This window comes from Coregonus clupeaformis, chromosome 18 (assembly GCF_020615455.1).
Source record: "Coregonus clupeaformis isolate EN_2021a chromosome 18, ASM2061545v1, whole genome shotgun sequence".
In the NCBI taxonomy this organism is placed as follows: Eukaryota; Metazoa; Chordata; class Actinopteri; order Salmoniformes; family Salmonidae; genus Coregonus; species Coregonus clupeaformis.
This window is the reverse complement of record NC_059209.1, coordinates 7,133,075-7,146,007: the sequence shown is the minus strand read 5'-3', so window position 1 is coordinate 7,146,007 and position 12,933 is coordinate 7,133,075. Positions and strand designations below refer to the sequence as shown.

General features: G+C 44.0%; 1 protein-coding gene across 3 annotated transcripts in view; it reads right to left on the bottom strand.

Moving 5' to 3' along the window:
• Positions 1-12,933, bottom strand: part of kiaa0825 (KIAA0825 ortholog) — a 143,663-nt gene that overhangs the window by 99,068 nt on the left and 31,662 nt on the right. For all 3 annotated transcript variants that reach the window (XM_045226771.1, XM_045226770.1, XM_045226772.1), the window contains 7 exons: positions 12,010-12,098; positions 11,602-11,826; positions 8,663-8,940; positions 6,602-6,752; positions 5,131-5,321; positions 2,216-2,404; positions 1,289-1,408 (listed from right to left, as the gene is read on the bottom strand). In XM_045226771.1, the coding sequence (XP_045082706.1) occupies positions 1,289-1,408; positions 2,216-2,404; positions 5,131-5,321; positions 6,602-6,752; positions 8,663-8,940; positions 11,602-11,826; positions 12,010-12,098 (1,243 nt within the window). The remainder of the gene's footprint in view (positions 1-1,288; positions 1,409-2,215; positions 2,405-5,130; positions 5,322-6,601; positions 6,753-8,662; positions 8,941-11,601; positions 11,827-12,009; positions 12,099-12,933) is intronic.

Here is a 12,933-nt window from a genome sequence, read left to right as displayed (position 1 = left end):
TACCAGATTAGTCCACAAATACCTTCATGCTCGCTTTCTTAGAGTGTGCACCGGGAAGGAATTACGTTTAATCTTGGCCAGCTAAAAGCAAATGAACATTTGGGGAGAAGCCAAATCCATAAATATACAGCATAACCCTCTATGTCTTTTGTAGAACCATGAGGCTGCAGCCAGCTGGGTGTAATGAGGCATGTCCTTGGAGTGTGAATGTGCGTGTGTGTGTGTGTGAGTGCGTGTACTGTATACGTCTCAATAACATCTGATAAAAGGCAAGAAAAAAGTAGGCGGAGGAAGGGGGAGGGAAAGTTAGCCATCCCATTCCAGCCAAAAAGCGAGAGCGTTGTGCACCCTGCTGCTTGAGTGAGGAACACTATACCTGAACCTGACGGCAGGATTTATGTCGTCACTGGGGCTGCAAATCCATGAGAAATCCTCCCTTAACCGCTGTGATAAATCTGACCAGCTACAGCACAGGGACGACTTCCAGTGTCAAAACAGATAGCTCCACACTTTTGATTGCCCATACTACTACTTGATTTATCGACGTGCTTTGTGTTTTTGTTGTTGTTTTATTTAATAATCATCACAGTCAGTTTATGTGAGGAGCTGAGCTGAGGGAAGGTCTGGTTACACTGGTTACAGGGCCCAACCATGGAAGGACCTGTGGATTTGGCCAGGGAACCACAGCACAGCAAGGCACCCTGCCATCGCTGAACATGAGGAAAATAAAAAGGTCATAAAAATAAACTAATTTCAGCTCTCCGAGCCTTGGGAGCATGGCAGGGCTTGGAGAGGGGGGATTTGTGCACTCTAAGCATGCGATGACATCACCCAAGGGTAAGGGTGGTGAGGGGTGGGGGCAGTTTGGGGCTAGGGCGGAGAGTGATTGAGTGCACCTTCTCAGGTCATACCAGTCATTCCTCCCCAAACCCCCAAACACGAACGCATGCACGCACACAACCCACCTTCTTCTCACTCCGAAGCAATCTCAGTCTTCTCTGTTCACACCCTCAGTGAAAACCCCCTGAGCAGCCATTAACATAAACACAGTGCTTTCCTCCTCTAACACTTTGGACTGCATCTGTGTTGCATTACAGTCCCTGGGTAAGACTGGGGCCCTCACAAACACAACGACCTAGCCGAGTAAAGTATGAGCTATGAGCTATATGTGCAGACTATATGCCCCTAACTCAGCACACATATGGTCCTTGATATATGGTCATTGGACGGTGTTGGGTATACTGGCTGCGTGTAAGAGTTGGCGTGCGAGTGTGCGTATGTTACGTACCGTGCTGCCTGCTGGGTGAACAGGGCAGGGTGGATGGCACTGAGCCAGTGTATGCCAGGACTGCTTGGGGATTGGGCCAGAGCTGACAGAGAGCCCTCTCCTGGCCTGTACTGGAAGGTCCTGAGGGACATGACACATAGCCATCAGAATACAGTATATCAGCCGTATGTGTCCTTTGCATATGCCATGACTGTGTATTTCCCTCAGAACAGACTCAGTTCGTCGGGGCATGGACTCTACAAGGTGTCAAAAGCGTTCCACAGGAATGCTGGCCCATGTTGACTCCAATGCTTCCCACAGTTGTGTCAAGTTGGCTGGATGTCCTTTGGATGGTGGACCATTCTTTATACACACGGAAAACTGTTCCGCGTGAAAAACCCAGCAACGTTGCAGTTCTTGACACAAATGGGTGTGCCTGGCACCTACTACCATACCCCGTTCAAAGGCACTTAAATATTTTGCCTTGCCCATTCACCCTCTGAATGGCACACATACACAATCCATGTCTCAATTGTCTCAAGGCTTAAAAATCCTTCTTTAACCTGTCTCCTCCCCTTCATCTACACTGTTTGAAGTGGATTTAACAGGTGACATCAATAAGGGATCATGTCATGGAAAGAGCAGGTGTTCCTAATGTTTTGTACGCTTAGTGTATAACAGATGGTGGTTGAACTGATGGAGTCACAGTAGGACACCATGCTTAAAGAGTGGTCTGTTAGAACAAAGCCAGGTTAATCTTACCATGTTGCAGTAACGTACATTAATATATGTTTATGATGTCAGAGTGTACCCCTGGTACTAATGGGCTGTTTAAAAGACTACAGTTCCCAGAGATTTGAGGTTGGTAAAAGGCAGACAGTATGAGCTACAGCTGATTGGCTGTTGCGGCCAGTGTGAGCGGTCAGATGTCAGAGGTCGTGTCTGTACCAGAAGAGCTGAGGCAGGGGTGCGGTCACGATGACCAGCGTGGTCAGGAGCTGGTTACACAGGCTGTGGATTGAGGCGACCCAGACGCAACCCCCCACGGGGTGCTCCGACTGCACCAGCGCCTCGGGCCGCTCACACACACTCCACATAAGCTGCTCCACACAAAGCAGCACCGCGGTGATGTCACACCTGGGGGGAAAGAAGGGGTTAGACACTACACAGAGTATCCGTAACTCTCATCAGGCATGACATCATTACATGACAACATGGTTGGCGAGCCAGATGAAACCTCCTGCTGAGTTTATGACAGGACAGTTACGGGCCTGAGGCCTTTGCTCTACTAAATAAAATACATATTCTTTCATGTCCAAAAAGCAGTAAATCTGTTTCCTCAATTGGTTGTAGGGCTTTTATTGGACTATTTCTTCACAGGAGCCAAATCTGTCGTCACCGTTCTAAGTTAGAAAGATATAATCCCTAAGTGTGTCTTAGTGTAATCATGTGAGGGTTGTGAGTTGGAGCAGAGATAGACAGAGGAACCCTACACTTCCTCTCTCTCTTTGGGAGGTCTGTATGTAACACAGTGCAAGCACACACACACACACACACGCACACACACACACACACACACACACACACACACACACACACACACACACAAGCCCTCTCTCCCCACACTCTAATTCAGGGACGACCTGCACATTGTCATCTGTCAGTGGTGATGGGAGGCAGTTGTGGACTGAAGGCCTAAGCATGTGTTCAGGGTGTGTTTAGTATGTGTTAATGCAGCGTTCAGTCCCCCACGTCAAGCCCAAGAGGAACACTATGGAACTGAGCCAATAGTGAGGGGATGGGAAAGAAGCAGGCATAAGGAGGCCATACTATATAGTAGAACACAGCTTTGCTGCCTACAGCACATACTGCTACACTAACACTATGAACAATATTAACACTATTAACAATATTAACACTATGAACAATATTAACACTATGAACAATATTAACACTATTAACACTATTAACACTATTAACAATATTAACACTATTAACAATATTAACAATATTAACACTATTAACACTATTAACAATATTAACACTATTAACACTATTAACACTATTAACACTATTAACACTATTAACAATATTAACAATATTAACACTATTAACACTATTAACACTATGAACAATATTAACACTATGAACAATATTAACAATATTAACAATATTAACACTATTAACACTATTAACACTATTAACACTATTAACAATATTAACACTATTAACACTATTAACAATATTAACACTATTAACACTATTAACACTATTAACACTATTAACACTATTAACACTATTAACAATATTAACACTATTAACACTATTAACAATATTAACACTATTAACACTATGAACAATATTAACACTATGAACAATATTAACAATATTAACAATATTAACAATATTAACACTATTAACACTATTAACAATATTAACACTATTAACAATATTAACACTATTAACACTATTAACACTATTAACACTATGAACAATATTAACACTATTAACACTATTAACACTATTAACAATATTAACACTATTAACACTATTAACAATATTAACACTATTAACACTATTAACACTATTAACACTATTAACACTATTAACACTATTAACAATATTAACAATATTAACACTATTAACACTATTAACACTATTAACACTATTAACACTATTAACACTATGAACAATATTAACACTATTAACAATATTAACACTATTAACAATATTAACACTATTAACAATATTAACAATATTAACAATATTAACAACACTAACAACACTAACAATACTAAAACACCAAAAATACTAACAATACAAACACCGCTAACAATACTAACAATACCAACAACACTAACAATACCAACAACACTAACAATACTAACAACACTAACAATACCTAACAACACTAACAATACTAACAAAACTAACAATACTAACAACACTAACAATACTAACAACACTAACAATACTAACAACACTAACAATACTAACAACACTAACAATACTAACAACACTAACAATACCTAACAACACTAACAATACCAACAACACTAAAAATACCAACAACACTAACAATACCTAACAACACTAACAATACTAACAACACTAACAATACTAACAACACTAACAATACTAACAACACTAACAATACTAACAACACTAACAATACCAACAATACCAACAATACTAACAACACTAACAATACTAACAACACTAACAATACTAACAACACTAACAATACTAACAACACTAACAATACTAACAACACTAACAATACCAACAACACTAACAATACCAACAACACTAACAATACTAACAACACTAACAATACTAACAACACTAACAATACTAACAACACTAACAATACTAACAACACTAACAATACCAACAACACTAACAATACCAACAACACTAAAAATACCAACAACACTAACAATACTAACAACACTAACAATACTAACAACACTAACAATACCAACAACACTAACAATACTAACAACACTAACAATACTAACAACACTAACAATACCAACAACACTAACAATACCAACAACACTAAAAATACCAACAACACTAACAATACTAACAACACTAACAATACTAACAACACTAACAATACCAACAACACTAACAATACCAACAACACTAACAATACCAACAATACCAACAATACCAACAATACCAACAATACTAACAACACTAACAACACTAACAACACTAACAACACTAACAACACTAACAACACTAACCATAATAACAGCACTAACAATACTGTGTGTATGTATGCATGTATGCATGTGTGTCTGTGTGTCTGTGTGTCTGTGTGTGGGGGAGCCCTGCCTCATACCATACTGTACCTGATCTGCAGGTGCCTCTTGTAGGAGGGCCGTGCCCTGGAGTACCTCTGCACAAGAACCTGCAGACTCTCACTGGTCACCTGAGCGAGCACGTCCCGCCCCACAGAGCCCGGCACAGCCAACCACAGGTCAGTACGAAGCCCAGTCAGGAAGTAGTGCCACATCTGCACTGAGAATGAACACCTATCACCCTGCAGCACATAGAGAGAGAGAGAGGGAGAGGGATAGAGAGAGCGAGAGTGCTGTCAACACATTGAAGGCCCCATGGTCACACCACCTGCACTCTGCACCTGGGCTCCTGTACCCCTATGGGACTAATGACTGCTTCCATGCCCTGATCTGTGGAAGGCATCACAGACAAGGGGAACAGTCTGGAATATCACTAAACACACACACAGACGCTCCCGCACACACACACATGCACACACAGATGCTCACGCACACACACACACGCTCACACATACACTGAAATTAAATGACATAAAGATTCATGGGTTTTACATCGGGTCAAAGAAATGTTGTTAAAGAAAGAGAAAGAGAGAGTGAGAGTGAGAGAGAGAGAGAGAGAGAGAGAGAGAGAAAGAGGAGAGAGAGCGAGAGAGAGAGAGGAGAGAGTGAGAGCGAGAGAGAGAGAGAGAGAGAGAGAGAGAGAGAGGCTGGTTTCATGTCTCTAATTGCTTTCAGACAGGGGGGAAACAGTCCTACAGTTGGTGTTGTGACCAAAGAGAGAATATTAACAACATGTTCGACATCAAGTAATGATCTCAACCCCCTCTTCCCCCCAAGCCAATAATTTACGGATTGTCTCTGGACAGAGAGCGTGACCGTACGTCCGGGATTAAGGCTCCATCCTCTGCCTCTGGACCCAGCAGACCCCCCTGCATTATGATCTGTACCAGGACCAAGAGGAAGTGCACGTGTGGCTGAGACTTGTCTGTGGCTGGGCCTGGCCAGGTTCTGGGTCTGAGCCGGAAGAGCTGAGCTGCCTCCCCTGAGCTCCAGGATCCAGGACAGACAGAGGAGAACACACCTGCATACAGCAGGCATGTCTGACCTCAGTGCCCGGGAATGGAGGGAGAGGGAGTGTGCGAGGGGTTTCTGGGTTGGTTTAGGGGGCATAGGTATGGGAGGACAGAGGCTTCAGCAGCCCTGTTTCCAGATGGTCACAGTGCAGACGGCTCGATCCCACCAGCCCTCAGGGAAGCACAGGAGCCTCAGATGTCCTGGGAGAGCTGAGAGTGGAGCCCTGGGTTTGGAGGCGGGAGTGGTCGGGGGCGCTAAGAGTGCAAAGAGTGCATTTTGGAAATACATCTAATTGTAAAGGACTCTTCAGATTTGTAGAGACAAAAAAATGACACGACAAACGCAACAAACACTGCAAGACATCCGTTACTCTCTCTTGCTGACTAGCAGAGAATCTCCATTAGCACAGAGAGCATTAACGAAACGTGGTAATCGTGGTCCAGCTCACCTCGTAGAAGGGTTTGGGGTCAGCCCAGTGGTGGCTCTCTGCGTCCTGCAGGAGAGTGCTGGTGCACACCTGGACACAGTAGCTGGTCAGCTGCTCTCTCAGGCCCTCCGTCACATCCTGGTACCTCTGGATGGGCAGCAGTGTCATCGGCCTGCAGGGCCACAAACATCACACATACAGGAACACATTTAACAGGGTTGCACAGGGGCCAAAGAAAGGGGAAGGGGGTCAGGGAGGGAAGGGGCAGTTTAAGAGAATAGGGGGTGAAGGGCCACAGGGCAGGTGAAGGTGGGGGGCGTGAGGGAAGAGGTAGGGCACAGGGCTAAGCAGGACACTTTGAGGAGGGATACGTGGAGTGCAGTGGCCAAAGGGGGACTAGGAGGTAAATAAATCTGCCAGATGTATTCACAAATGGCAGTGATTAGAACCAGTCAATCACTTCCCTCCCTCCCTTCTCTCTTAGCCCCTCCCCCCTTCATAGAGCCCACCCTCAAACTCTCTCCATCTTGCTCCCCAGCCCTCTCTGTCAGCGCTAGGCCACACAGACTCTCTGTAGCCTTTTCCCTCTCCCCTGCCTTCACCCTTTGGCCCAGTTTGAGAGGCAACATCTGTTTTCCAACCAACATCTCCTCCATTCCACCAGACAGACGAAAGGACGGTGCAGTCAGGCCATCGCTCGCACACAGATATGCAGATTCTTTACAACTCAATTATAGAGTTTTAGTACCATTGGCAGTGCACTGACAATCTCCCTGGGCTGAGAAACTACAATGGACATCAATAAATCCCCCAGAATATTTTGGAAAATATGTCTTGTGAACCCCCTGGCTTTTTATGGCTTTCTGCTGGTTTTAACCGCTTACGGATCGGACCCTTTTTTTCAATTTTCGCCTAAAATGACATACCCAAATCTAACTGCCTGTAGCTCAGGACCTGAAGCAAGGATATGCACATTCTTGATACCATTTGAAAGGAAACACTTTGAAGTTTGTGGAAATGTGACATTAATGTAGGAGAATATAACACATTAGATCTGGTAAAATATAATACAAACAAACAAAAAACTGTTTTTTTTTTGTTTTTTTATCATCTTTGAAATGCAAGAGAAAGGCCACAATATAATATTGCAGTTTAGTCACAATTTAGATTTTGGCCACTAGATGGAAGCAGTGTGTGTGCAAAGTTTCAGATTGATCCAGTGAAGCATTGCAATACTGGACTATTTTGTATCAAGTCTGCCCAAATGTGCCGAATTGGTCAATTGACACCTTTTCAAGTACATAACTATAGAGAACATACAAAAATGATATGGTAATACAAAATGTAAGTTTACACACTCCCAGGAATGTCATACATGATGGATCATTAGCTTATACACTAACTTTCACACATCTAGATGGCTGGGCAGGGTGGGTGTGGAGCCAGAGACAGCAGGGGTTCAAACTGTAGAACCCAGTTCCTACATTTGAATATAACAATGGATTTTATCAAACAAAACTATGCTACATTTTATCTCTGGGACCCTTAGGATGACAAATCAGAGCAAGATTACTGAATGTAAGTACATTATTTACCTTCAGAAGTGAATGTATCAAACCAGTTGCCATGATACGTTTTTTGTTGTTGTGCACTCTCCTCAAACAATAGCATGGCATTTTTCACTGCAATAGCTACTGTAAATTGGACAGTGCAGTTAGATTAACAATAATTTAAGCTTTCTGCCCATATAAAGACATGTCTATGTCCTAGAAAGTTTGCTGTTACTTACAACAGTTATGCTAATCACATTAGTGCACGTTAACTCAACCGTCCCGTATACGGGACACCGATCCCACAGAGGTTAAATCTTTGTTGTCATGGAGGTGCGGTTTTCTTTTAGCCATGACACAGGGTTGTAGTGATTATGTAACTGAGAAGGGAGTTGGAAGGTGGACTGTTGAACAAGGGGAGTGGGTGGTGTTTAATACAACTATTATGCTCTTGTGTGTGGAAACAAACAGAGGTACAAATGCACACATACATACCTATATACAAACTCACACACAGTCTAAACAGACTCACACTCTTGCTGCGGTGGTGTTGGTCTCTCTGAGTTGTGCCTCATAGTGGCACAGCTGTTGGTGGATGTACATACTGGTGCCCAGCAGAGCAACCAGGTTCTTCAGGGGGGCAGCAGAGGGCACCTCCCCTACCCGTTCCTCCACACGGCCCAGGATGGCAGACGTGACCCAGGCACACACCTCCACAAAGCTGCAGCGCACCTCCAGGAGGGCGGCATCTCCACACGCCTCCGCCAGGGGCAGGAGGGCATCACACTCCCCCATGATGTCACCACAGAACTAGGCAGAGAGGAACAGAGAGGGAATGGATGAGAGCCATGCCAACAAGAGAGAGAGAAAGGGAGAGAGAGAGAGAGAGAGAGAGAGAGAGAGAGAGAGAGAGAGAGAGAGAGAGAGAGAGAGAGAGAGAGAGACAGCATAGATATGAGGTGTCTCAGTAAAGGCATGCTATAAACATCTCAATCACCTTTGTATCTCTTCTTTTAACAACCACTCCCATCTTATCCATGCCCCTAGCTGAAAGGTAAGAGAGGTAAGAGGACTGTCCTTCTATGTAGAAAGATGGTGTCAAATGAATCACCTTACAGATGGACGGACAGACACAGAGACATCACCCTGACACACACACACACACACACACACACACACACACACACACACACACACACACACACACACACACACACACACACACACACACACACACACACACACACACACACACACAACCCTGGCTCATGTGCAACCATTGACAGCACATTGAGAATAATGACAGAGGATCAGCGAATGCAAAAGAGTCACACGTGTGTGAATGAGTTCACCTCACAATTTATATGTGAGTTATGTGCCAAGGTGATTTAAAAGCAGTAAAACATGGCCAGGTACTATAATATATTTCCTAAATTCCCCCAGGAGTTGGCTTGCACTTAGTGTGGAAAAGCCCTGAATGTATTTTTTCCCTTCTCCATAACAAAGCCCTTCCAATAGTGGGTCAATCAATCCCAGGCAGCATGGATATATCAGCTCAGTTTCATTTAGTTTTAGACTCACACTACCTTACTTGACTTACTGTAACACTGGCAGGAAGTTCGACATTCTGTCAGTGAGTTTGCAATGTGTAGACAGAATTGACATTGCCTTGTAGCAATTCCTGGGCAGAATAAGCCTCTAGTGGGCCAGAAAGGCCAGGGAACAATGTCCATTTGGGCCAGGAAGTCAATAGACAATAGAGTGCATCGAGTCCTTAGGAGCTTAGCAGAGTGAGTGCCTTGGGCCTGCAGGTCGTCCACCGGCACAGACAGACGGACGGACAGAGACAGACAGACTCATCGCTCTGAGGACCCACAAGGTGTCAGTGAGGTTTATTGCTCACACACCTCTTCCGCTCCAGTTATAGACTGAACCTTAACTAGCTCAGATCAAAGATACGGATCCCTACAGGTCTTATAGGCTCCACTGCAAGGTGACTGGAATGATACAAAGGTAAAGCAAGAATGGATCTCTCTCTGTTTCTATGAGAAAACGCGAGGCTACAGGCAGCTGAGAGATTGCACCGTCAACCTGGTGGACATACAGGCAACTGCCAAAATAAAGGAAACACCAACATAAAGTGTCTTAATAGGGCGTTGGGCCACCACAAGCCTCCAGAACAGCTTCAATGCACCTTGGCATAGATTCTACAAGTGTCTGGAACTCCTTTGAAGGGATGCGACATCATTCCATGATTCCATAATTTTGTGTTTTGTTGATGGTGGTGGAAAATGCTGTCTCAGGTGCCACTCCAGAATCTCCCATAAGTGTTCAATTGGTTTGAGATCTGGTGACTGATACACACACACACACACACACACACACACACACACACACACACACCGACACAGACACACACCATTTTAACCTAGCCATGGTAGCAAAAATAATGGGCGACTAATCATTTTTATACATGACCCTAAGCATGATGGGATGTTAATTCCTTAATTAACTCCGGAACCACACCTGTGTGGAAGCACCTGCTGAATATGTACTTTGTATCCCTCACTTACTAAAGTGTTTCCTTTATTTTGGCAGTTACCTGTACCCATTTATGGTCATGTAGGCAGGGGAACGGGTCATGCAACTGAAGCTGGGATGGAGCTACAAAGGTATGCATATGAATGAGTGAACTATTGATCGGTCTAATGCTTTTGAACTGGCCACATTTCATGCTCGGGTCTTGTATAGTAATTTGCTCTCGCCTCAAACACGCAGGCATATGTCAAAAAATGGAGGAGAAAAAAAAAAAGGTCTCGTCTTTGGTCTCGGTGGCTCCTCAATGCAAATGCATGCATGTATAACCTTTGAGCTGAGAGGCTCTCATATTTTAAGCGTTGACCTACACATAAATATGTTGTACAGGTCTTGAGCAGAGACACATTCTGACACTCGTTAGCAATGAGGAGCCACAACTAGTGTCGGTGTAAAGGGCTAGAGGAGAGGAGGAGATGAAGGAGGAGGAGAGGGGAGAAAACACATGCTTCTTATGAGGCAAGGCTGGACAAAGAGGTTTAGGCCCCAATTCGATCAATTGCAGCTAAGAAAAATCACTGCGGGTTCAATCAAAATGCTTACGGTGTCGCTTAACATAGGTGTTAGCCACATTAAAACCCACATACCCTACAATCTGTTCCGCTCACAACCATTATCATTGGATATTGACGTGAAACCAAACACAGCGTAAACATTCTATGTCAACCCGCAGTCAATCTTTTCCTTTATCTGTGATTGATTGAATGATTTTAGAGCAGCATTGAGTGTGTAATGGAACCACAGTCAATCATGGTGTCCTGCCCACCGTAAAGGGTGCCAGTCAACCAGGCAGCTTTTTCTTCACACGGGCTGTCATGGTACGAAAGTTGACTGAGCACTGTCATATGGACAACACATGTTGATCTTTATGCTTGCCTTGGCGACCATCTTGGGGCGGTCCCTCTCTGGGCAGGTGAGGGAGGAGCCATCTCTGTGGGGTGTGTTGGTCAGGACCATGTGGGCGGAGCCAGATGTGTGTGACAGCTCCTCCTGCTGCAGACTCTTGGTGCACACATCCTCCAGCACCACCTTGACACAATGAGCCATCTGGGGCACCAGCTCCCTGAACGCAGCCCTCCAATCAAACTCCAGAACAATGGCCTATGATCAGGAAGAGAAAACCACACAGCCAATCAACACAGGGAAAGGACAAAATGAGCATCTAAAGACTTCAGTCTTCGTCAGAAATATGTTTGATCAGGTGATATTGCAGCAGTTGACGGAACAATGCCTTATTGCTCAAAGCTGCAGTTTCTCCTCCGAGGCAGCAGAGGGCAGTCTCACCTCCGGGCTCTGGAAGAGCATCTCTGCCGTGGTCTTGTTACCATCCACAGTGGTCATATCCAAGTTGTCTTTGGTCTTTTTCAATATTCCTATCAACAGAAACAGATATGGCTTCAAAATGAGTCTCTACATTGGAATAAGGTCTCAGATGATATGGATGTGTTTGGCCAAATCTCCAAGCCCGTAGCTAAGGGAAATTAAATGGCCATCAACCTAAAGACAAGGCCATGACATAAACTCATTGATAACACATCTTTTGAAACAATAGGCTATTCAGGAAATATAGCTACTGTATAATTCTTAGAAGTGAAGTCTTTGGCACAAATATTGCTGTAATGTACACAATAATATCCCATGGTGGGCAGCATGGACAATGCTTGCATAACTGTACATAAACCAATCAGTAAGAGTGACAAGCAAATTACTACATGCCTCCGATTTACATGAGCAGTAAATCAAGTTTTAAGTCAAATGCAACAGTGAGCGGTTTATTAGTCTATATCTGGGGATGGAGTTGATTTGAACCCAGATAGCAACGGCCATAACTGGGCTAATCCTTTGAGGGGGTGAGGGGGGAGGATAAGACGGGTGTATGGAGGAACAAATTAAAAGGAGCACACATCAAGGCCACGTTTTCCTAATCAGAAGCGGAAAAGTGAGACCCCAGGCGAGGCAATTTAGCCGAACAAGACCGCGCAGAACGGAAGAGGGGAGGAAGCAGCCCGCGCGTCACTTTTTGACCTTTAAGCCCATCTGATGAATTTCTGGTAATTAAGCCGTTTGATTGCCTAAAATTAATGATTTGGATAACTGCCCTTTAAAGGCTGTTTACTTCTCTGTAAATTGAGCCTTTCTGCATGTCTTGTTTTTTAATGTAACCTTTATGGAAATTACTACATGCACCAAAAGCTTTCATTTAACTTC